Consider the following 27,098-nt stretch of genomic DNA (forward strand, 5'->3'; position numbering starts at 1 on the left):
CCGGTGGGGCAGGAGGCTAACTTGGGGGGCGGCGCCGGGTGAACTTCCTGTGGTTTGGTCTTGTTGGTGTCCCAGGGCTCAGTGGGTCTGGGGGCTTGATGGACGTCGGAGGCTCAGATGTATACCAGAACTTACAGGAAGACTACAGCAGGTCCTCACGGGGAATTTTCCCGCCATCCTGCCATGTATGTCATCTCCTGTTAGGCAGTTAAAAACATAGAGGCAGACAAAGCCTTGCCTAGTGAGCAGAAAAGTAAATCAAAGGAGTTGGTTGGTACTTCAAGTATTTAAATGAAGCCAGTCTTTTTTTTTTTTTTTTTTTTTTTTAAGATTTTATTTATTTATTCATGATAGTCACACAGAGAGAGACAGAGAGGCAGAGACACAGGCAGAGGGAGAAGCAGGCTCCATGCACCGGGAGCCCGATGTGGGATTCGATCCCGGGTCTCCAGGATCGCGCCCTGGGCCAAAGGCAGGCGCCAAACCGCTGTCTTTGACTGCATGTGAGGGCTCTGAGCCGGGCAGCCAGCCTGCCATTCCCCTCTCCCTGAACAGACCCTTCTCAGGAGTCCCTGTTCATTTACCCTTTCATTTTATATATTCAACAAATGAGTCCTATCAGATAATAAGTATATTCTGATACTCCCTGAGCTTACATTCCAGGGGAGTACACATTTTCCTGAGTTTCCTTGTTGATTATACTCCTTTCAGCATCCTGCCTTTCAGCTGTTACCACTTTCTTTGCAATGCCTTTTTAAAACAAAACAACAACAAAAAACCAAGATTTTATTTATTTGACAAAGGGAGAGAATGTATGAGCAGTGGGGTGGAGGGGGTGCAGAGGGAGAGAATCTCCAGCAGACTCCACACTGAGCAGGGAGCCCAGTGTGGGGCTGAATCCCATCACCCTGAGATGATGACCTGAGCTGAAACCAAGAGTCAGATGCTCAAGTGACTGAGTCACCCAGGCGCCCCAGCAATGACTTGAAGTAAGTAAGACTTTGGTAATGCTTCAGGGTTGCCCCTGCCCATAATAAGGACTTCTATTCCCAGAGATTTGAGGGAACTCGGACACTAATTCTCCGATGCCACCCATCTGGTGACAAAAGTCTAGCCACAAGGTAGGAAGAAGGGGTGGTCCAACCATGGGTGTACAACAGTTACCCTTTTATTGATTTCTCTGAGGCCACCCCGAGCCTCACAGGGATCGCCTGTCTTTGGCCTTTCATCAAACCTGAGCCAGGGAAACATTGCCAGCAATTCACTTGAGTTTCTGATTCTGGACTTTAGGGCCCTCTCCACACTGTGTTGTAAGCTGTGATTTCCTTTTATTTCCCGCAACGACTGAGTGCTTCTTGAAAGCAGAGACCAGGCCTCATTCCTCTGTCTCCCTAGCCGAGCCCACGGGCTGGTACATGGTCTTTGTTTAATACCTGCTTGCCAGTCGCTGCTACATTGGCCCCGCACAGTTCTCTGGATGCTCTTCTCCGGGAAAAATGTAGCCTTCTCTGCCTCTACCCAGTTCAAATGTCACCTCCTGCCGAAGCTTCTCCAGCCCCTAAAATTAAAAGGGATCAATGAGTTTGCATGTTGTTCCCTCTCATCTCAAGCAGCTGGTAGGGTTTGGAAAAGCAAACTGATGAGTGTCATGCACTATTGTGCTAGGAAAAATTGTGAGGCTTTACGAATGGGCAAAGGATTCCTGGGTGTTCTGTCAGTGGAAGGCCATGGGTCGTCTGGGGTTCTGGGGTAGTGGGTTCTGTAGGGATCTCTGCCTCTGTCTTCTGCTGTCTTCCATCTTCTAGATGGAAGCTCATCTGTAGAGGGCTGATGGTGATGCAGGTGCTCCCTGTCTGATGTACAATGCAAATCACTCCTGTTCATCACAGTGCAAATGCATTTTGTCCATTTCTTCTCTAAGAAGTCTCCATAAATCCAATTCTCAGTTGAAACAGTTATAAAATCTTACTGGTTCCTTCCTTAATTATTGAGTTATATAAACATGTGCATTTTATATGTGTATGAGAGTTATAATTTTACCATTTTTTAAGATTTTATTTGAGGGGAGAGAGATTTCATGACCCTGAGATCATGACCTGAGCCAAAACCAAGAGTGGGATGCTTTAACCAACTGAGCCACCCAGGCACCTCTGATTTTACCATTAAAAAAAAAAAACCTACTTGAGAGAGATAGATATGGGGAGGCACAGAGGGAGGAGAGAATCTCAAGTGGACACCCTGCTGAGTGTGGAACCTGACCTGGGGCTCAGGCTCATGACTCTGAGATCATGACCTCAGCCGAGATCTAGAGTCAGATGCTTATGGCTGAGCCACCCGGGTGCCCCTATGATTTTACCTTTTTGAAAATTATTCTTTGGCAGTAAGAACAACTGTCTAGGACAGAGGTAGTGATAATTCCTCCCGAGCGTTTTATCCTGTCAGGTACTATGCTAAGGGTCTTAGAGGCATTGCCATATGTAATCCTCATGGCAGCCCTATAAGGTAAGTTCTATCAGTCCCATTTTATGGATGTGTACATTGTAGGCTAGAGGTGAAGTAACTTGCTGAAGGACTCAATAGGTAGCCTACTTGGAATTTGTACCCAGGACCTAGGATTTGACAGATTCATACTCTGCTGTAGACATAAGGACAGTTAAAAACAAACTGAGGAGTCAGTAAGGCCTCCCGTAAGAGGAGAGGTGAACTGAGTTTCCAAGGATGACTAGGAGATGGTGCCAGAGAGGAGGGAGGGGTCACCACCAGGCACAAGTCAGCTTGCGGGAAGACAGGATGGTATGAAACTAAGGGAGGGCCAGCATTACTAAGAAATTCAGCAGGGCTGGGGAGCAGGGTGCGGCCGAGGCCTGGCAGGAGATAAGACTGGTGCAGTACGCAGGTGCGGATCTGTGATTGACAAGCGCTGCTGTGGTCAAGTTGAGATTGGACTTTATCCTTAAACCATAGAATTTTAAGCAGAGGAGTGACATGATTAGATGAGTTTTATTATTTTTATCTTTATTGCTTTTATCTGAAGTTATAAAAGCAGCTGGGTGACGGTCTTTTTAGAAAAATCATTTTGGCAGCAGTGTCAACGTTGGATTGGAGGTGGTGAGAACAGGGTAGGGAGGCTGTTAAAAGCCAACCCTATGGCAGGGAACAAAAGGAGGGGACGAAAGAAACAGGAAAGCAGTTCAGTCTACACACTTGGGCAGCTGGTGAGGCATGTGGGGGTAGGACTAGGAGGGACGGGGTGGGGAGCAAGTTTAGGAAAGCTCCCCGGTATCCAGCTCATCTGCAGGTTGGTTCTTGCTTTCTCAGCATTTGAGAAGCAAGATAGTGCTTGGAATTTAAAAGGAGAAAGGTTGTTAATCAAAAGTAAAGCTCTCCTTTTGATTAGCATATAGGGACAGAAAAGTATCCATCATGCCCTTCTCTTTTGGGTCTCAAAGTGGGGGAAAAAAGCAGTGAGAAAGGAAAAAGACAAATCACAATGACAAGAACCACTAGAAACCTTCTCGATACTTTTTGATGTACAGATTGTTAGCACACCAGGTGATTTCTAATTCCAGCCCAGTTCCCCTCCTGGCTTCTTAATGGCTGCTGGCCACTTCCTCTTGGAACCTGCCAGAGTAAGCTCAGGAAATGCAGACTTTTAATTCTGGAATTAGTAAAGCATATTAAGAAAGGAAATCCACAAGTGAAGAAATCACATTATGAATTCCAAAGCCAGGGAAAAGGATTGTTAAATTAGATTGTGAATTCACTTGGGACAGGACAGGGCCATTTTACTTGTTTTGGTGTAGGGCCTGAGTGATTGGTCACTGTTCCAAGATTACCCAGGATTTGGCTTCTTCCATTCTTGTAGATCTCCAAACTTCCATCCAGTACCATCAGCTCTAGCCATGGAGCTGTCTGCAGTCTTGCTTTGCACTGAGCAGGGGAGATGCCCTCCTCAGATGAAGACCTAACTAAAGGGCAGTATTTCTCATTGCACTGCACCCACCTCCCCAGGATTCAGATGACAGAATGTACTTGAAAGGCCTTTGAAAACTCTGACTGGCTATACCAATGTTACCGGCTGTTCTTTATTCCTTGTTGTTGTGGTTATGACTTCATGGACACTTGCTATTTGTTTTTTTTGTTTGTTTGTTTTTAAGATTTATTTATTTGATTGAGAGAGAGCAGAGGAGGGAGACAGAGAATCCTTAGCACACTCCTTGCTGAGCACAACGTGCTCAATCTCATGACTCTGAGATCACGACCTGAACCAAAATTAAGAGTCAGACACTCAACTGACTGAGCCACCCAGGAACACTATGAGCTCAGTGTAATGCAACTATACACTCAGCAGAATGCATGGTACTTTCACACTTAATCCTCACAATTTTATGTTTGTTTTTTTAATTTTATGTTTATTTTACCAAAGAGTCTCAGAGAAATTAACTTGCTCAAGAATACATTTTCCTTTTCAGGGTTAAAGAATTCTCCATGTGCTGCCCTACCACAACACTCACTACACAGTCCTACCTGCTAGACTAGAAGCTGTGGGTGCCAGGAACAAAATTTTGTTCAGTTACCTCCTCTATTCAGCACATAAGCACATAGATGCTGAAAAAACAAACCAACCCAAAATACTGTTTTCCTTTTAACAGAGCTCACTGTCTTCTGCTATTAGAATGTAAGATGCATGCAAAGACCTTTCATGCTTTGCTCATGGTTGTATTCTCAAAGCCTAGAACAATACCTGGGACATAGTAAATGTCCAGTAAATACTCGCTGGTAAATAAATGCCAGCTATGTGGGCAAGCAAATTCTACTCCTTTTTGTGACATCAGTGCCGTGCTTTTTTTTCTGATGCTGATTCCAGTAAGATAATGTTTAAGACTGCAACACTGTGAGCTGAATGCTCTGGCTCTCTGAGTTAAACATCCACTTGCAGCTAAATGATGATCAGAGGGGGGAACCATAGAAATGCTCTCCCCAAAAGCTCGGTCTCCAGGAAGGTAGCCCTGCAGGCCGGCACAGGTGGCCCACGGACTTTATGTTCCACAGCTCTGGTCCAGCACCAGGAGAATGACTTGAGACTACTGTGCTCTTGAGTCCATGTCTCATGCACCACCCTTTCACCAGGTGCAACTCTTGAAGCAGGAAAAAAATAACCTGCTTATAATAATCATTAGCATAATTTTCTGAGGAGTCGTGTTTCTTGCCAGAACCCTTCTAGAACAACTGTACTATTTTTTCCCCTCTGCAAACCAGTATTATGTGCTACATTAAATGTTTTCTTTTAGTGTAAAAGTTACCATCACATTAAGAAACTTAGAAACTTCATATAGAATATAGAAAAAGTCACTTCTAATTTTACTGGCCACAAAATGATTAGCCTATTTGTGTATGGTCTTTCCCTTGCTGTGCAGGTGCATATATGCATTATATACATGTATATATAACATAGAGAGACATGTATCATGGTAGTTTGTGTTCTGCTTTTTTAACATTGTGCCATGTTTATGCCATAAGGACATCATAACCATCCATTTAAATAGTTACTGATACACACTTTAGGGTTTTTCAAAGAAACTGACAATTTCAAAGACAGACATTTTTCTTATATAAATTCAAATCTGGAATTCTTAGATGTGAACTCATGGCACTTGACAAGCATCATGTAATTGCTCAGTATGTTAAATACCAATTTATTCAGTCACCAACTGATAACTTACAATTTAAATCATGTTACCAACGTATTATTGAAAAAACATCATGAGGTTTTCAATTTGCATTTAAGCACATTGCTAGGGACAACTTTAATCATGATTGGCTGCTAGTTATATTTCTTTGAGAGGAAATGTTTTTCTGCACCTAGTTGGTCCTCTCTTCCTTGGAGATAGTGCACTGTTAGAGCAGCAGGAGCAAGAGTTTTGGGATTCACATCTCTTGCTCAAAGAGCTGGACACGTATGCACCATCCTCATAAACTGTTCATTTCAGCCACTCAATTTACCAAAGACCATTATGTTTGTAAGAGTAAAAGGAGGATCTGATCAAAAGAATTTGATAATTTAGCTAATATTCTTTATTTTTAAAGTCGGCTCTACACCCAATGTGGGGCTTCAACTCACAACCCTGAGAGCAAGCATTGCATGCTCTATTGACTGAACCAGCCTGGCGCCCCAAATTTAGCTAATATTGTCTTTAAAAGTCATTTCCAAAGTATCCTAAGTAATGATCCCTCTGGAGAATTCGAAGAGCTCATTTTTCCCCCCATGTATTAATTTTGACTTTTTTTATAGTCTGGTATTTACACTTATTTAACCCTTATTAGCTCTTATTTAACAAGCTGTCACATATCAACTAAACTTCCTGATAACCCTGGGGGTGGGTTGGTACTAATTATTAACACCTTACAAAAGAAAAAACCTGATGCTTATGAAGACTAAGTAACTTGTTTGAGGTCACACAGCCTGTTTGAACCCAGGTGGCCTATACTGTTAAGCAACCAGCTGGCTGGGATTCCACTGCTAGCTATCCCAGTCTCCCCCAGGCAAGTCAGGGTAAAAGTCAGCAAAATGAAGTAAATCGGTGCTGTTCAGCTCAAGAAAAAGATAATCCACACACAGACATGGTACCTTTTCCAATCACTGTCATTTGAATGGTTCTGTCACTACGGCCCTGAATGGGGGGGAAAGGGGGTCACTGAATCTAAAATGCTAAAGCTAGAACACATTTCAGAAATGTGTTTCAAGTACATACTTGAAACCCCCTAAATGCTTCTAAACTCTGAAGCAACTTGGCTTAATTGCTTACATCTGGGCAAGCCAAGCAAGCTTGGGCTGTCCCTTCCTGTCAAGAACTGAAAGAATTTTCATATCGACACGTCTGTCATTAACCTCTTTCTTCATCTCTTCTAGGCAAATGCCTGACCTGATTATTATTAAGACAAGCCATGTTGCAAAGGTGGAAATTTACGGTTCACTTTTCCTCATCTTTCCGAGCAAAATGGGGGAGGGGGGGACCTGATTATTAGGTTTGTGAACCATTTGCTGGGTAAAACCCAGACATTTAGGTTTTTCATACAAATCAATACCCATTTTATCAATCTAAAATTCAATACAGTAAAACACTGGTTCATACAAAAATATTAAATGGCTTTTAACAAACTTTTTTCCTTTTTAAAATACAGGATTAATATTGACATATGTATCTATGGTACAAACATAAACTAAATTCAAACAACCCAAGAATTCAGAGGATTAGTTACCAATGTGACTAAATAGGGATAAAAACACCTCTGAATTTTCCATAATTTGTTTTTACCACCATGCTTTCCTGAATATTTTGTAGAAATTATTTATAACTAGTTAAGGTAAATCATCAGACTGCACTACAGCACAATAATACAGTCTTGTCACTATGATCATCTGTAGTTGTCCAACCTATCAGTTTAAGTAGTTTTCCAGCTTTGGGTTGGGAGCCTGTTTCAGAGTATACTCTTGAAGTATGCCAAGCCTTTCTTTTAGGCCCTGTGACTTATGGAAGATGTGGGACAGAGAGAAAACAAAGCTGGCGGGTGCTTTTTGCATACATCTGTGTTTCCAAAGCAGCCACTGACACTGTGTGAACTGGAAGAAAATTTAGTCCTCGTGTGGAGTAAAGGACAATAGATTGGATCAGAAAGTCCACCCACCTTTCCATTGTTGAACATAACCAACAATTCCTTGTTAACAAGAAATAGATGGCACACAGTGGGCCTATATTGGGTTTTAGTGTTGGCTGTTACCAAAACTGATCCAATCCTGCCTCTTCAGGGGAAAAAGTCAGGGTTGGACTGGTCAATAGAAGGCTTAATTCCAGCTTTGAATCAGTTTTTAACCCTTCACTAACAAGATTCAACTATTGAATAAAGATTAAGCAGGGTCTTAGGTATGGACATAGCTCAACAATGGGGATGGGGGTGATGGGGTCCAGGACAGGGCTGCCTCAAAATGTGCCACTTGGACATGTGGGTTATTTGAGCTAAAGGCAGTCAAATGCCTAACAGACTGAAGAAGAGCTTTGTACCTCCCCTGTAACTGCCTAGAAGAATTTAGGTAGGGAACCTGTACCAGGAAGAGAGGTATTACAAAGGATAATTAAAAAAAATTTTTTTTTACAGAAGACTTCTCTGCCTGGCATGGTTTACCAAACATTTGCTCTTCCCATCTTCCTGTAAATTGTCTTTATTCCTTGTGAAGCCGCAGACCCCTGCCCCCCTCCTCTCCTTAGCTTCAGATGGCTTGTAAACCTCAGTTGCCGGTTTTTGGCCTTCTCAGTGTCTCTGTGAAGTTCCTGTATGTATGAAATGAAGATTTTCTCCTATCTTACCTGTCTTATGTCAGTTTAATTATTAGGCCATCCAAAGAACTGAGAAAGAAGGGTAAAGTTTTCCTCTCCTACAAGGAAAAATAATCCTGTACTTCTCCTCCTCCACCCCATGCCCCTTTCCCATTTCCTTTACTTATATTACCTCATGGACAGCGATCCTCATTTTTGTGGAAGGGGAGAGAGGCACATAAAGGTTATAGGCTCTGGTCTATGGAAAACGGCAGAATCCCAATTGGAGCCAAGCCTGCCAACAGTCACAGTAGGCTTCTCCCCTAAAATTCCTTCTCCATCTGCTATGACATTCAGGCATAGAAAGGAGTTTTCATTGTATCCTTAAGGTTAACTGCTTTGGATGCTTTCAGAGAGGTGATTTCAAAATCCCCCTCTTCCTGGACTTAAAGGAGGAACAAAGAAAAATAAAAATAAGCCATATACACAGTTCCCACAGTATATAAGCTGAATGATTTAATATTAGCAAGGGCCAAATTAATTTGATAATGAAGACACAGAAATATTTTCTCAAGAGAATAAACATTTGGAGGGAGAAACATTTCTTTAAAAAAAGAAAAAAAAAGTTTATTTGGAAAAGCCAGCCTCTTACACAAAAGGTTTTATACCTATACTTTCACTGTTTCAATTACAATGATATTTTAAAATGCACTGAATATAATTTACTGAGTGTCTATCATTATCTTCTTGTGCATTTTAAAAGATACTAGTTTAAAAAATATTTACAGATTTCATTCTGGTCCAATCTCCCTATCCTTCTACTAAGCCCACTTCTCTACTTTTCAAATAGGTAAAAAGGGTCACAATATCTTTATGTTTGTGTGGAGTAATAAGAATGTGTCCAATAATTATAAGCAAGACCTAATTTTTTTCCAGGCCTTCTCAGAAAAAGAAAAGGAGCAACTTCCCTCCCAATCTTATCTTTGTTGGTTTGCCTGGGGCCAAATTGCTCTGGCTTTAATTAGCAAACATTAGAAAAAAAAAAACCAACAAAAACACACAAAGATTGAATATTTCACACACAGCTCTAAGCTAGACCCAGATATAAATGGAACCACTATGAATTAATGGGGGAGAATTCCAGGAAAATCAACAACAAAAAATCTAAGTCTCACAGTTTAACTGAGGTTTTGGTAAAACTGAAGCTGAATTTCGCTGCTGTCTGAAATAATTAACTACATTTAACTAGATGTGTTGTATTCACTACAGAGGCACAAATATATGGTTTTGCATATTTTAAAATTAACTTTTACAGTGAAAAATACTAAGTGATTTCAAAGGGGGCAATGGTTTATAACCACTCAAAATGTCTTTGAAAAGAGAAAATAGTAATTTAATGATATAAATTCTCAAGCACTAATAATATTAGCATCCCAAGAAAAGATTCCAGAGGGGTGCTGATGAGTACAATGTGTCTAGAACAGCTAAGATGTTTCCAAAGTTTTGCACCTTAAATTTCCTAAATATATAGCTAGCAGGCACGATGCTAGGCAACTACTGATGAGAGGAAAATATTTTAGTCAGGATTTTATAATCCCAACTTCCAACCAATATTTCTATTCACAAATCTTCCAGTGATGATGTCTGACACGATAATACAAATAACAATGAAGATTAATTTTAAATTTTAGATTTGCCTCAAACAAGTTAGTTGTTATTTTTCCTTATTAACCTAACACCTAAAATAGATGAATTCAGCAGAATGGTTTAAAAAGTTAAGGCTCCCTAAAGAGTTCTAAAGACTAAAACTTAAGGCACATATTATAATCTTTTGGACACTGTTAAAAGCTAGGATTTAAAAAACAAACAAAAAAACCCCACACTACTTCCTTCTCTCATTCTTTGCCAATCACTCCCTCCCCACAGGTATGGCATTTTTAATTCAGGCTACTGGTAAGGAGTGAAACAAAAATTCCATCAATGAACACCTGATACGATTCCCACACATGTCCACTATTGGCAATAAGCACCACTGCTGGATTACAGGCCAGTAGATATTTACAGGTATCTTGATCACGGCTGCTGCACTGACCCTCAGGCCTCACAGGTTTAGACTGGACTCTCCTCCTCTTTGGGACTTCCTTCTGTGTCTTTCTGCTCTGCAGATTCTGATGCATATTCTTTTGGCTTCTCAGCAGCATCTACACTGGTCTCTTCTTCTTTACTTTCCTTTTTCTGCTGCTTCTCTGCTTTCTGCTCTTTTGCCACAAGTTGATAATTGATGCCCATGCCAATGAAGAGATAGATGCCTGCGATAATTAGGATCACACCACATGCCCAGTAGGTGTATTTGTAGTCTCCATAGATGTCATTCAGACGACCTATGATATCCAAAACAAAGTTATGTGGGCAAAAGTAACAAGTATACCTTCCCCAAATAAAGCTTAAAGATCCACTCAGAAAGAAGATGAAAACCAATAGTCAAAGAGCCCACAAATGATGAATTTGTCTAAAAAGGAACTGCTAAAAATTACATCTTTCATGATGTGACATTTGATTTTAGATAGCCTTGAATATCCTGTTATTTTTAGCAACTTAAAAATAACGAAATCTTAAGTCAGACTTAGGAAATGGCTTGTCATATTCTTCTCTAGTGAAGATTCACAACATCATTAGCATATTAAAGTTTTGCAAGGTCCTCTAGTAGAAATATCTATCAGACTTGGTGTTTCCAAAATGTTTTTGGCCATGAAATCCCTTGTTACCATCTCATCAACTTGGTATGTTAAGGAATATCATACAACCTTACTCTCCACCTAAGAGAAGACTGAATATAACCCATTCCAATACGATTCCTTGTGCTTTTCTAACTCAGGGCACTGGTCATCCAGCAATACTTACTGAGCCTGCACACGCACCAGGCACTGGGCTGCTGGCCCTGAGGATAAGGGAGAGCAGAGGAGCAAACATCCACAGTTCAGTGGACAAGAGAAATGTTAATCAAATCACTACACAAACTGTGACAAGGAGGGCTTGAAAGCAAAAAATGGGGGGTTGGGAGTAGCCAGCAGGGTCAGGGAGGCTTCTCTTAAAGTGCAAATGAAGCAGAGACCTAGAGGGGGATGGGAGTTATCCAGGAGGAGGCGATGGGAGAAGGATGTGGCCAGAGAACAGCAAGTGCAAAGGCAGGTGGTGGGAAGCTGGGGTGGGAGAGGGGAAGGAGGAAGGGCAGGATTGCTGGAGCAGAGAGAACAAAAGGTGAGTGACAGGAAATGAAGCTGGAGAGACAGGTGGCCAGGTTGGGGTGGGGGTTGGGGGGCGCCTTGTAGGCCACTAGAGGGAATCTGATCTCCACCCTAAGGACAATGGGAAGCGACTGGAAAGATCTAAGCAGCTGGGGTATCAGGTTTGTATTTGCAGATAATTTTGCCTGCAGAGAAGAAAACAGATTGAAGGCTGGCTAGAGTGGATTTGGGTAGAGCAGCTAGGAGGCTACTGGAGCAGCCCAGATGGGAGACAGGAGCTGTGGACAGGGTGGTGTTGTGATGGAAAAGTGGGCTGATTAGAAAGAGATTTAGGAGGTGAAAACTGACAAGACTTGGGGCAATCACTAGATAGGGGGAGGAAGAGAGCAGAATCAAAAGACAGCTGTAGGACTTTTATGTATCCTCACTCACTAGCCAAATCATACTTCCAAAAAGTATACATCTAAAAGGAGAGCCAGGGGATCCCTGGGTGGCTCAGCGGTTTGGCACCTGCCTTTGGCCTGGGGCGTGGTCCTGGAGTCCTGGGATCAAGTCCCACATGGGGCTCCCTGCGTGGGGCCAGCTTCTCCCTCTGTCTGTGTCTCTGCCTCTCTCTCTCTCTCTCTCTCATTAATAAATAAAATCTTAAAAAATAAATAAATAAATAAATAAATGGAAGGCCAAATTATATTTTCACTAATGTTATCTAATGAGCTATTAATTCAAAAGATGACGTTATTTAATGATCTTAGGAAACAGTTCCCAAATTATATACTCCCTTACTAGCCATGTGATATAAGGCAAATTATTTAACCTTTCGAAGTTTCTAGTTCTTATGAAGTAGGAACTGTGACAGTCCTCTTTCATAGGCTTGTAAGACATGAGGATACACAAAGTAGAACAGTTGCTGGTAAACCATGAGCTTACATGGGAGCTACTATCAGAGGTGGAGTTGTATTTTACATGTTTTTCTACAACAAGCACATTAAGTTTTCTGAAGAGAAAACATACTTCAAAAAAGAATGCCATTTGTAAGAACATTTGACTCCTCTTTCAGGTTGATGGTTCAATATATTTTCAATTCTGTTAAGAATCCGAGTGCCAACCATTGTGCCAACAGTGAGGCTACAGAAATGAGAAATGTTCTCTGCCACCAAGCAGCTCACTAATCTCTGTTTTCTATTACCTTTTCCATCTTCTATGCCTGTTTAATGTTAACAGAACCAAAGAGGTAGTAAGGCATACTATACCTAAAAGTGGTGGCCCCAGGAGGACAGGACAGCATTCCACAATGGTCACCAGTCCCACGGCACTGGAGAACCTCTGAGGTCCAACGAGGTCCATCAGTGTTTCAAACAACACTGAGCTGAGCCATCCAAATGCAAATCCAAAGAAGCCCGCATAGACACAGAACCCAATGTAGCTGGAGGATAAAGGTGCTAGCAGATGACACACTCCATTTGCAACAATAGAAGCTGCAAAAAAATACTGAACTCGAGGTCTTATCCACTTGGTGTTGGCTACAAGTCCCATAGAAGGTCTAGCTACCATGTCAACAAAAGCCAGAATGGAAAGAAGGAAGGCAGACTTCTCACTAGAGTAATGTTGACTCTTGCCATAATTACTAAGAAAGACCAAAGGAGTAAACAGTCCAAAAAACATGAGCACGTTTCCGGAGAGATATAGCAAAAAGCCTCTGTGTGTGAACAGAGATAAGTCCAGGAATTTATTAATTGTTTGGAAGACTGATCGTTTCTCTTCCTTGCGGTTTCCTCCAATAAGATCTGTATTTGCATCACCTCCCTTTTTCTCGTCAGCTTTTCCAGCTTCCTGAAGGGATTCTTTAGACCTATCTTTCCCTGCACTGGTTGGTGGCGGCCCTATTGGTCGCATCAGGGCTCCAGCTACACAGCAGTTTAGTAGGAGGCCCCCAAGAATTAAAAAGCTTCCTCTCCAGCCAAAGATACCAAAGAAAGCCTGATTGAGGGGAGCCAGAGTAGAGAGGAACACAGGGCTGCCTGCCATGGCCAGTCCATTTGCCAGCGGTCGCCTCTTGTAGAAATACTTGCCAATCATTGTCAGAGCTGGATTCAAGTTGAAGGCAAGCCCGAGACCTGGGGAAGTGAGGGGAAAAGAATCACATAAATGTCAGAAACATATTTGAAACTACTTAACCAAAGAAATTAAAATAAGAGGTAAAAATAATGCAAAGGAGACAAAAATCCTTACCACTACAAGACATACTATATAATGGTTTAAAGTGTGGCATCTGGGAATCCCTGGGTGGCTCAGTGGTTTAGTGCCTGCCTTTGGCCCAGGGTGGATCCTGGAGTCCTTAGATCGAGTCCCACGTCAGGCCTCCTGCATGGAGCCTGCTTCTCTCTCTGCCTGTGTTCTACCTTCTCTCTCTCTCTCATTAATAAATAAATAAAATCTTAAAAAAAAATAAAGTGTGGGATCTAAAACTAGACTATGTGATTTCAAATCTCAGCTTCAGTACTTACTGGCTGGTAATACGAGACATGTGTTTCTTAATATGTAAATGGGGCACACAGTGTGACTGTGAGTAAAACACTTATTAGAGTATCTGGCATGTAGTAAGCACTCAATAAATGTTATTTTTATTGTTGTTGCTTATATTATTTGAAAGTGAATAACTATTTGTCTCGCCCTACAGAATCACCTGATGAATCATTGTAACAATAGATCATCATGAAGTAGTTACCAACGAGAGACAAAAGTTTTACAACAGAAAATACAATACAAAATTATTCCTCTTACAATAGCACCAAAAAGTAAAAAAAAAAAAAAAAAAAAAAAAAAAAATCATTACAATTGTGTAACTTTCCTAAATTTAGAGTCAAAGAATTAAAAAAGGAAACACATAGGGGATCTCTGGGTAGCTCAGCGGTTTAGTGCCTGTCTTTGGCTCAGGGCATGATCCTGGAGTCCCGGGACTGAGTCCTAGAGCAGGCTCCCTACATGGAGCCTGCTTCTCCCTCTACCTGTGTCTCTGCCTCTCTGCCTCTCTCTCTCTCTCTCTGTGTCTCCCATGAATAAATAATTAAAAGAAAAAAAAAAAAAGAAAACACACAGTTTTTGGAAAATAAAACATAGCATTGTCAAGACGTCGGTACTCCCCAAATGAATGCATTAATTTAATGTGATTCCAATGAAAATGTCAGTGCATTTCAGTTTGGAATAGGTAAAATGACTCTGAAACATACTTAGAGAATGCATGGGAGTCAACCAGGAAATTTTGGGTGCTATAGGAAGAGTGTGACAGACATTAACAGATATTTTAAACAGACTTCCAAAAGCTACAATCATTACAACAGTGTGGCTCTGACTCAGGGAGAGATAAACACTGATCAGTAAAAGTGGACAGAAAGTCATTAACATATCTGATTTTATATATATATGTATGTATATAAAACATTTAATGTACAAGTGAAATTTTAAATTACTGTAGAAAGAATTATTCAATAAGCATTGCTAGTAAAAGTAAATAAATGCTCAAATAACTTCTAGATGCTCTCCCTGGCCCCTGCTTGTTCCTGCTCCCTACCAATTATGTTTAAGCTACTTAGAGAGGCTTAAGCCAATACACAAGGGCAGATCACTCCCCTATTTCAAGCCTGCTAATGGCTTCCCATCCATAACCTTTACCTTGGCCCTTACCTCCCATTCTTCATCTGATACCAGATCATTCTATTCTCACCTACGCCAATAAGCATGCTGCTGACCTGGGGCTTAGGTTCCCCTAATTTTTTTTTAAGACTTTTTTTTTTTTTTAATTCATGAGAGACAAAGAGAGGCAGAGACACAGAGGGAGAAGCAGGCTCCATGCAGGAAGCCCGACGTGGGACTCGATCCTGGACTCCTAGACTCGATCCTGGACTCCTGGGCCGAAGGCAGGCACCAAACCTCTGAGCTACCCAGGTTGCCCGGTTCCCCTAAATTTTCACAAAGCTTGTTCCTTGTTGCTATTCAAATCTCGTTAAGGTCATCTCTTCAGAGTGACCTACCTTTGTAGATTACCTAAGTCCTTACCAGTCAGAACATTTTGTTTTGCCGCTTTGTATAGCATTGTCACTACCGGGTATTTTTCCTATTTATTCATACATTTGTGAGTAGTACTGTCTGTCCCCTCCCATGAAAGAATATGATTTAGCCATAGTTGTTGCTCTATTCCCAACAACATCTTGAACACTGCTTGATACACACATGGTTGTCCACAAATATTTGAGAAACAAATAGAGTTTTACATTTCTTCTCATTTTATGTAAAATCTTTTCTTCAATTCAGAAGTTTTAAATGTAAAAAAGGGGGGACATATATTTGAAAGTAGGCAAATGTAACAAATGGAAGGACATTCCATGCTCATGGAATGGAAGAACAAATATTGTTAAAATATCCAAACTACCCAAAGCTATCTATAGATTAAATGCAATCCCTATCAAAATATCAATAGCATTTTTCATAGAACTAGAACAAATAATCTTAAAATTTGTATGGAACTACAACAAACCTCCAAATAGCCAAAGCAATCTTGAAAAAGAACAGAGCTGGAGGTATCACAATTCCAGATTTCAAGTATACTACAAAGCAGAAGTAATCAAAACAGTAAGAGACAAGTACAAAAATAGACACATAGGTCAATGGAACAGAATAGAAAGCCCAGAAATAAACCTACATTTATATGGTCAATTAATCTTTGACAAAGGAGGTAAGAATATGGAAAGGGAAGAAGACAGTATCTTTAAGAAATGGTGGTGGGAAAACTGGACAACAACATGCAAAAGAATGACACTGGATCACTTATGCTACACACAAACATAAACTCAGGATAGATTAAGGGCCTAAATGTGAGACCTGAAGCCATAAAAATCCCAGAAGAGAACATAGGCAGTAATTTCTCTGACATCAGCTGTAACATCTTTCTAGATATGTCTCCTGAGGCAAGGGAAACAAAAGCAAAAAGAAACTATTGGGACTACATCAAAACAAAAACCTGCAAAGGAAACAACAAAACAATTTGTCATTTGCAAATGACATACCCAATAAAGAGCTAGTAGCCAAAATATATAAAGAACTTATATAACATACATACACACACCAAATAATCCAATTTAAAAACAGACAGAAAACATTAATAGACATTTCCCTAAAGAAGACATACAGATGGCCAACAGACACATGAAAAGATGCTCAACATCACTCATCTCCAGGGAAATGCAAATTAAATTACACTGAGATATCACCTCATACTTGTCAAAATGGCTAAAATCCAAAGCTCAAGAGAGAGTGTTGGTGAGGATGTGGAGAAAAAGGAACCCTTGTTCACTGTTGGTGGGAATGCACAGTGGCTACTGTGGAAGACAGTATGGAGGTTCCTCAAAAAATTAAAAATAGAGGGATGCCTGGGTGGCTCAGTGGTTGAATATCTGCCTTTGGCTCACGTTGTGATCCCACATCGTGGGATCCTTCTGCCCACGATGTCTCTCCTTCTGCCTATGTCTCTGCCTGTGTGTATGTCATGAAAAAATAAATAAAATCCTGAAAAAAAAAAAGAATAAAAAATTAAAAATAGGATTACCACATGATCCAGTAATTCCACTACTGGATATTTACCCAAAGAAGATGAAACTATCAATTCAAAGGGATATATATATGCATCCTGATGTTTTACTGCAGCATTATTTACAATAGCCAAATTATGGAAGCAACCCAAGTGTCCACTGACTGGTGAATGGATAAAGAAGATGTGGTGTACACATATACAATGGAATATTATTTTTGTTAAGAATTATTTATTTACTTCAGAGAGAGCATGGACATGCTCAAGGAATGCATGTGAGCAGGGGAAGGGGCAGAGGGAGAGGAAGAGAATCTCAAGCAGACTCCCTGATGCACACGGAGCCTAAGGCAGGGCTCATTCCCAGCACCCTGAAATCACAACCCAAGCTAAAACCAACAGTTGGATGCTCAACCACTTAACTGAGCCACCCAGATGTGCTTGTACAATGGAATATTATTCAGTCACAAAAAGAATGAAATCCTGCCATTTGCAACAACATGGATGGACCTAGAGAGTATAATGCTGTGTTAAATAAGCCAGTCAAAGAATACAAATAGCATATGATTTCACTTATGTGGAATTTAAGAAACAAAACAAATGAACAAAGGAGGGGGAGGGGAAGACAAATTAAAAAAATGCCAGCCTCTAACTATAGAGAATAGTTTTAAGTGGAATAAGGGGAGAGGTGTGGTGGGATGGGCAAAATAAGTGAAGGAGATTAAGAATACACTTACCTTGATGAGCACAGATTAATATATGGAATTGCTGGATCACTAGATTTTGTTTTTTTAAAGATTTTATTTATTTATTCATGAGAGACATAGAGAGACAGAGACACAGCCAGAGGGAGAAGCAGGCTCCTTGCGAGGAGCCAGATGCAGCACTCGATCCCAGGATCCCGGGATCATGACCTGAACTGAAGGCAGATGCTTAACCACTGAGCCACTCAGGCATCCTTAGATCACTAGATTGTATATCTGAAACTAATATAATGCTATGTTAACTACACTGGAATTAAAACACGATTTAAAAAAAGTAGGCAAATATATTCATAATCTTGGAATGTAGAATAACCTTGTGATAATGATATATGAGACAAAATCACAAAGGATTGAGTTTTCAATATCTGAAATTGTACATGAAGAAGGGAAAAAGTGGAATGAGGCGAAATTAAAAATTTTTCTTTCAAACAAAATTCAACAGAAAAAATTTAATTGGGAATAGAGGGATCCCTGGGTGGCGCAACGGTTTGGCGCCTGCCCTTGGCCCAGGGCGCGATCCTGGAGACCTGGGATCGAATCCCACATCAGGCTCCCGGTGCATGGAGCCTGCTTCTCCCTCCGCCTGTGTCTCTGCCTCTCTCTCTCTCTCTCTGTGACTATCATAAATAAATAAAAAAATTAAAAAAAAAAAAATTTAATTGGGAATAGATACTTGGGGGGGGAAGGAATGGGAAGTTATTGTTTAATGGGGACAGAGTTTCAGTTCTATAAGATGAAACAGTTTTGAAAATTGATGGTGGAAATGATTGCCATAACAATGTGAATATACCTAATACCACTGAACTGAACACTTAAAAGATGTTTAAATAGTTAAGTTTTATATGTATTTTACCACAATTAAATGTAAAAAATTTTTGGAAAAAAATAACTGTCTTATGCAAAGGGATAATAATTTAATATGTTAAGCTATTACACATTATTTTTAAATAAGTACACAAAAGCAATCAATAAGCATTTTGTACAAGGGGTGCCTGTGGCTCAAGTCGGTTAAGCATCTGCCTTCCACTCCAGTCATGATCTCAGAGTCTTGGGATTGAGTGGGGCTCCCTGATCAGTGGGGAATCTGCTTCTCCCTCTGCCTCTCCCCTTGACCCCCATGCTCACTCTCTCCCTCTCTCTCAAATAAACACTTAAAAAAAAAAAGCATATTGTGCAGAGACAACAAAGAAAAAACCCAAATACATTGCCACAAATGTATTAAAAACATTTACTTCCCAATAATCAAAGAGATTTAAATTAAAACCAGGAAATAGGGCAGCCCTGCTGGCTCAGCGGTTTAGCGCCGCCTTCAGCCCAGGGCGTGATCCTGGAGACCCAGTATTGAGTCCCACATCGGGCTCCCTGCATGGAGCCTGTTTCTCCCTCTGCCTGTGTCTCTGCCTCTCTCTCTCTCTCTTGCTCCCTATCTCTCTGTGTCTCTCATGAATGAATAAATAAAATCTTAAAAAAAAAATAAAAAATAAAACCAGGAAATACTATTCACCTATTAAACTGGCAATGATTAAAAAAGATAATATTCCATTGTGGTCAAGACTGTATTACCCCCTCACATTATGGTGGAACTGTAAGTGAGCATGATCTTTCTAGAGAGCAACTTAGCTCATGTGTAATTTTTTAAAAAACACAGCAGTTCCACTTCTATAAAGTTATCCTAAGAAAATATTCATGTTCACAAAGGATCAACGCAATACTAACATTAAGAAAATGTAAAAAATCAGAAACAAAACCCTAAATATTGAACAATTAACTATGAGACTGGTCAAGTAAAATTATGGTATGTATTGGGGTACCTGGTTGGCTCATTTAGTATAGCATGGGAACCCTGGATCTTGGGGTTGTGAGTTCAAGCCCCACATTTGTAATAGAACTTACTAAAAAAAACCTATCATACATTATCTATTCAATGGAATTACAGAGACTAAAAAAATCTTATCAGAATATTTAATGACATGGAAAGATGTTCATGGTATCTCATTAAGTGAAAAACTGGTTACAAAACATAACCTGATCATTTTTTATGTTTGTGCACAGGAAGAAGTATGGAAAGATATACATCAAAATTTTAATAGTCATGTTCTCCGGATTATGAAGTTATGAGTAATCTATTATATGCATCAGCAGTTTTTAATTGGGCTATCAAAAAAGGAGGGAGGTATTATGAAGTAGATCTTCTATCCCTCAGAAATGTATTTGGACATTCTGCCAGGTAATTCCTGCTTTATATTTTATACTCTCTCCTGTTCCAGCAGAAGCCTATTTTCTGTGGGAGGAAGAAGTAATGAGAAAGAGTAAAATAACCAATGATCACCCTTGCAACAAATTGCCAGACACATTTTACCTACCATCATTGACTAGTTTTAGGACAGGGGATGGAATCATCTTTCATTATTCATTCACTCAACAATGAACACCCACTGTATGACAATTTTTTTAAAAGTTTGCTTTTCTAGTACCATTTAGTGTATTTATAGCTCCTCAAAATGATAAGTCATTTCTATAAGGAAGGAATTTCACCCAAAAGATCTGAAAGATGACTGTTAAACGAATATCAAATAGCCAGCAATAGATTAATGCTTGAAAATGAATCAACAGTAACTCACCTCCAATGACTCCAATACATAAATAAAGTTCCTGAACAGTATTACAGAAAGAAGCTGCAATCAAGCCACAGCCTGACAAGCATCCACCAACAATCATGATTGGACGACTGCCATATTTATTTACCAGGATACTGCTGATGGGACCTAGAGAGAACCAGAATGAATGAATGAATGAATGAATGAATTTAATATATTTTATTTATTTATCCATGAGACAGAGAGGCAGATACACAGAGGGAGAAGCAGGCTTCCCGCAAAGAGCTTGATGTTGGACTCTATCCTAGATCCTGGGATTACGCCCTAAGCTGAAGGCAGATCTCAACCAATGAGCTACCCAGGCATCCTGAGAACCAGAAATTTAGTAGCAGAGAGGAAAGGAACCAATTCCCTCATATCTGCACAAATCACTCACATTAAATGACAAGTCCTTCAAAATAAACAGATAGAAACAAAAAAAATGGTAAAAATATTGCTTTCTATATTTCATAGTCAAAGGTATGTGCATTAGAAAATAAAGATGCTAAAAAACATCACTGTGTATCTTTATAAACATTGGATGGAGTTTTATTAAGATATAAGACTCTGGTTCTCTTTAATCTTTCTCTTCTAAGGCAGAACTGGCTGAAAATACCTTGGTAATGGATGTTCATAGGCTTGTTGATGTATCTAGGGTATGAGGAACATTATTTAGTTAAGTTTGCCCTGTTTTAATTTTTGAACAGACACTCTGATATTAGAGTATTACTTATACATTAACATAAATGTAGTTTGTGTCATATTTTTTAAAAAGAAAAAACCCCTGAAAAATACATAATTATTTTTCCAAGTTTAAATAGTTTTGCAATTAGGAAATCTAAATTAAAAAAAAAAAAAACACCAAAAAACCTGTTCCCAGTTACATCTAGATGTCTCAGGCACTGCACTGAGTATTTCTTTTAGAGTTAACCTGGTTCCATGCCTATCTTACTGTTTCACGGTAGCAATACTATGAAAAAAAGCTTGCAGGATGAAGTCAAATAATGGTCAAAGTATCTTGGGTCTAACAACTCAAGAAGATAGGAAATAGAGTGTTATCTAAGAAAATCAGATTAAATTTCCTCTGCTAAAAAGATGCATACCAAAATAACAGTTTTTCTTGAATGTGAGAAAAGGATCAGGAAGAAAAAGATTTGATGCATTTAATGTATTAGTTTTCAAAATGAGTATTAAATGGCCCCTCCTTACTTGCTACAAATAGGTATAAGCTGTAATTACCCTTTCCCAAATTTTTAGGTGTTAATTATAAGAAAGTCTTATCCAAACCAAACAGTATTTTAAAAGCTGTAACATGGGGTGCCTGGCTGGCTCAGTCAGTTGAGTGTCCAGCTCTTGATTTCAGCTGGCATCATGATCTCAGAGGTAAAACTGAGCCCAGCATGGGGCTCCACACTCAGTGGGGAGTCGGCTAGAAGATTCTCTTCCTTTGCCCCTCCCCTCACTTGAGCATGCACTCACTCTCTCTCAAATAAATCTTAAAAAAAAAAAATAAAAGCTGTAACACAACTCTTAAGTAGACTAACTATATTTTCTGATTACACCAAATGATAGTAATTGCATTTTATTTATTTATAAGAGAATATACCTATGTCTGTACTTCATGGATATGGACTCATGGGAATAACAACTTTGTTTACATGACACTATACCTTGTCTGCCTTCTGCCTGGTTAAGGCAGATGACTGCAAACACGGAGGGTACTGCAATGCATCAGTAGGGAAGGGGACACAAGAAAATCAATTGATGTCTGAGCTTTGCAAAGGCTACCGAGCACCAAGTTTCAAATCTAACCCATTTTCTCCCTATTACATGTACTCCATATTTTTGGAACTAAGCTATAAAGCAGAAGACATAAAAATTATGTTTTTCTTCTATTAGCACAGTAAATTCTGATTCTGTTTATTCTATAATTAGCTCCACAAGACAGTCTATTTTTTAAAACAAATATAGAATGTACATACTCAGAATGTATTATTGACTTTATGTTGACATGTTCTATATCCATAAACACTATGGAAAATTCTGCAGTTACAGTATATTCTAGTACTATACTCAAAGTTGCAGTATGATGCAACTAAAAGGTCAGCTCTGACCCCAGGGAACCCAAATTCAAATTATGCTATGTAAGCACGCAAGAAGGAATCAAACCTTTTGATATCCTGGTGTATCAGAGGACTAAGTCTCTTTAAGGGCTGGGTCAAGAAATGGCTGTCAGGACAGACTTCAGGCCCAACCAAGGATATGTATAAAGAGGTTTTCATTGACCTTCTCAATCACTTCATGAAAATATTAGACCATGGCTGGTTTGGAAATAATTTGAATTTACAATTTGTGTAAGATGAAAGAATTAAATACTGAAAGAATATTCATGAAATATTTCCCTATAAATTGGTTGTGAAACAGATTCTGTATACTCAGAATTATAAACATCAAAATACTGCCACACTGCTGACTCTGTGAAGTAGAAGTTAACACTGTAACATCTACAATGTTACACTAGGAATGTTAAAGACATTAGTGTGAAACTGAAAATAAATAAATTTACATTGTTCTTAAAAAAAAAAACAAAACAAAACAAGAAAAACTCAAATAGAATAGGCAACTGAGATCTCCTCTCCTAAAAATGTATTTACATTCTAACAAGCATTAGTATGTATCTCTGACCCAGAGTACTAAAGTAAATAGATTAAAAAAAAACCAAAAAACTAAACCACTCATAGTTCAAAACATATTAGTGTTGAGGGGGAGGCCCAAATACATGAATTACAGAATAATGGCAATTGAAAAACTGATGATAATTATTAAGGGAATATACCATTTAGGAGCCAATCAAAACAAAATAACCTATTTAGTAAAAATTCTGCCACAAGGCTCTCGATTGGCAATTTGTCTTTCAGAGTTATTTCAGGAAGGATGGCCCCAATTAGCTATCATTAAAAATAGAAAGGGGTATAGTTCATAGGCCTATTATAACACAAATTCAGAGAAATGTGCTAGTTATCTCTGGGTGAGGACAAAGAAGGAACTGTTTTCCCAAAAGAAAGTGTCATGTGCAATTAGCACAACTGACATCACTTACTTTCTATGCAAAATCCAAGTGACTCTCAAGCTCTTTGACAGCTCCAAATTGCAGTATGTGAACCTCTGGTTTATAGTGAGCTTAAAGATACACTGAGCACCTGGAGTACATCTGGATAATATTCATACCAATTTCTTCAAGCCATCATAGTCAAAACCTGATTAGAAAATCCTGGCAGATGGGAGTTCAAAGCCTCCAAAATCACTGGCTCTTAAGCTAGATAATATCCAAAGTCCCTTTTGATTTTTCTGAACTTATAAAAAGAAAATAAGTACTATAGTTAGCACTTATGGTCTCTTCAAAGTGCTTAATAGACAAAACAGAATTCAAAAGGTATAAAATAAAAAGATATACAGTGGAAAAACTAAGTCTACCCACTCCTGTTCCCAGTCACCTAATTCACCTCTAAGGCAACCAAGTTACCTGTTTTTTCTGTGCAATGAAATTATGACTTCAATTATTTATTGTTTCATGAGTTTATGTTATTGTCCCAATAGGATTATAAACTCCCTAAAGGCAGGGATCAGATCAAGTGTTCTCTATCACAATACCTAACCTAGTGTGAAATATGTGCACAGGACTTAATATTGGTTGAATATGCCACTAGGTTAGAAACCTAGAGTTAAGATTTTGCAGTTGAAATAGAGAATCTTTATACTGGCTATTAAGGAGCTGCATGTGAAAATAATCAGAGATACTGGATTGCCACCAAAAAGTAGTATTAATATTTTTTTTTCATAACAGAGGTGAAAGTTTGGCTAACTAAGCAACAGGAGACACCAGTCAACCTCAGTAAATAAATACACTTGGCTTTAGAATCTCTCACTAAGCAATTATATATTTTAAGTATTATGGAAGGTTCTAACTTTTATATGTTACATTGTGATTTGATGTTCCAAGGTGAAATGAATAGTATTTTAAATGATGGTAACTGAGCAACTTACTACCCTCCACATTTCCTTTACAACGTGTCAAGAAAAACAGAAAGGAAAAAAATGATGAAAGTTTAAGGTGCATTTGACATGCTTTTAGGACGAATAACGTCAAGGAATAAAGGGACAATTTTATTTCGTTCTTTAATCCTAACACCATGAAAAGATTTTACAAGACTTTGAACTATGCTACTCAGGTGAGCCTGATTTTCTTTAATTCTCCCAACATCAATTTAGGAAAAATCTGTGTGTTCATATGTTAAGAGTCTAGTAGAGAGCAATAAGAAAAATCAGTTGTGCACATGTTATTTTTCTGAGAGCTTTTTAAGGATATCAAGTTGTACCAAATCACAGCTCCTCATAGTTTCTCATTTCTGCTTCAGAATACTATAGTGGAACAAACAAAGCAACAGTTGTTATGGTTAATGGGAATGAAAAAAATGTGACTCAAACAGCAGGCCTTGGGGGAGTACTTACCTCCACCATACATGACAGCCAACATGATTGAGGATATCCATGACACTTCACTGGTGGTGGCATTGAATATACTTTCAATTTCTTTGAAGAACACAGTAATGGATTTGGGAAATGCATAAGAGAATCCAATGGAAATGAAAGCTCCAACTACTACTGCCCACCCCCAGCCTCCATCTGGGGGAGTGTATCCAACTGGACCTCCAACTGCTGGTGGCATTTTAAATGTAGATGAATTCCAAAGTGCAGTTCAAATCCAAATACCTGAAAGATATAAAATTAAAATACTATGTAATAAGGCACTTCCACCAGCAAAGCACTTCAACCTTTTATAGCCAACTCTCAAGTAACTAAATTGTTTCTCAATATTATTTTTCTAACAGAGATGATCTTCTAGGAATATTATCAGAAAAAAGTCTTAGAGCCATGGTATTGCCCATAGTAGCTTATTAAAGGAAAACAGTTCCATAACATTTAAGAAACCATAACTGAAAAAAATCCCGTTCAATAAATACAGACTTATTTAAAATAAGCCTACTTGTCTGAGCAGTTAATATAATTCCTCAAATTACTGTGAATAACCAACTGCCTCATTTGACTTATCTGTTTGCAAAATATACATAACACATGCCATATACAAGTTTCAGGCTTAAACATAGGCTTTCTAATTTTTCTCCCTTTCCCAAAATACATTCTTCACTACTACTTTCTTTTTACTTTCTCTTATTTATAACTGACAAAATATTAGGAAGGGGGTTCCCGAGTTACTAGGCATGCAGCAATCTGCAAAACAGATCATTCTGAATACACAAGAATTTCATTTAATGGACTGGAATATTCTCTCAGAAATGTTTCCTTTTATCTATCTAATTGCTTTGGTTCAAGGAATTTTTTCCCATTATATGACAAGAGAAGGTCCTAAACAACAGCTAGTCAATATAGTTAATCTCATGAATTGAACTATCATGTCACAAGATGGTACTTTAAATCAAAAACTGTACCTTTTTCTTGACGTCACCTAGTATTAAAGAATAGCATGGCTAGAAAATGCAACTTCTTGTTAAAATTATGAATAAGATGATAGAGTGTTTGATGGTAGGCTTGCCTGTTTTCTCATGAAGGTATCATTTATTTGAAGCCAACATCTACCCTGTAAAACTCATCCTGCAACCCATGTTATCTCCATTCCAAATTCCAAATTATCTCCATTCAGATTATATTACAGCAATAAATACAGGTCACAGAGGACAAGTTCATTCTTGGCTATAACATTCTTTAGGCCAAAATACAAATCCTAACTTATAGTATAGTAGTGGCATACTAGTCAACTGCTAAATACTGTTTCTTCCAACCCATTTGAACACTTCAAATATGATTTAAGACAATGAATGCTGCAGGGATAGGAAAAAAAAATAGCGCATAGGGGAAGTTTCCTAAAAGCAAAAGTTTAGGTTTCATGACTTGTACTCAAAATTGTATTAGAGGTTCTAGCCTGCAGGGTATGCAGACAAGAAAAAGAAATAGAAGGCATAAAGACTAGAAAGGAAGAAGTTGTACTTATTCATAGATGATATAATCATCTATGTAGGCAATAGCTAAATATTAAAAAACAGGTACCTGAACTAAAAATGAATTTAACTAGATTTCAGGACACAACAGTAATAAACAGGATTTTTTAAATATATAAACCAGCAATCAGAATTTGCAATTTTAAAAACTACCACTTACAACAGTATCAAAAAACTACTGAATAGGGATACATACATCTGACAATGACAATGACAATACATACACTGAAAACTATAAAACATTAACTAAGAAATTAAAAAACAAAAGATAATCCATTCTCATGGTTTGAAAGACTCAATATTTAAATTAGGCAAATACTTCTAAAGGCACACAACAGTACATTTATTAAAAGAAGTGTATAAATTGGATTTCAAGCTACAGATTGGGAGAAAATAAATGCAAAACATATCCAACAAAAGACATGTTGAAGACATAAAAAAGACATAATCATCTTTTATGATTCAGTAGTAAAAGACAACTCAATTAAA

General features: G+C 38.7%; 1 protein-coding gene across 2 annotated transcripts in view; it reads right to left on the reverse strand.

Annotated features, from left to right (window-relative positions):
• Positions 1-352: 352 nt before the first annotated feature.
• LOC121491709 (monocarboxylate transporter 1) overlaps positions 353-27,098 on the reverse strand; it is a 53,916-nt gene continuing 27,170 nt past the window's right edge. Inside the window, exons 2-6 of one of the 2 annotated variants that reach the window (XM_041756888.1) lie at positions 25,045-25,305; positions 20,521-20,664; positions 12,808-13,671; positions 10,405-10,693; positions 353-1,558 (exon numbers count right to left, since the gene is read on the reverse strand). In XM_041756888.1, the coding sequence (XP_041612822.1) occupies positions 10,422-10,693; positions 12,808-13,671; positions 20,521-20,664; positions 25,045-25,261 (1,497 nt within the window). In that variant the 5' untranslated portion in view covers positions 25,262-25,305 and the 3' untranslated portion in view covers positions 353-1,558; positions 10,405-10,421. Of the gene's footprint in view, positions 1,559-5,667; positions 10,694-12,807; positions 13,672-20,520; positions 20,665-25,044; positions 25,306-27,098 lie in introns of those variants that run through there. The other variant, XM_041756887.1, reaches the window with a different exon arrangement.

The sequence above is a fragment of the Vulpes lagopus genome, chromosome 5 (assembly GCF_018345385.1).
Source record: "Vulpes lagopus strain Blue_001 chromosome 5, ASM1834538v1, whole genome shotgun sequence".
NCBI classification, from domain to species: domain Eukaryota; kingdom Metazoa; phylum Chordata; class Mammalia; order Carnivora; family Canidae; genus Vulpes; species Vulpes lagopus.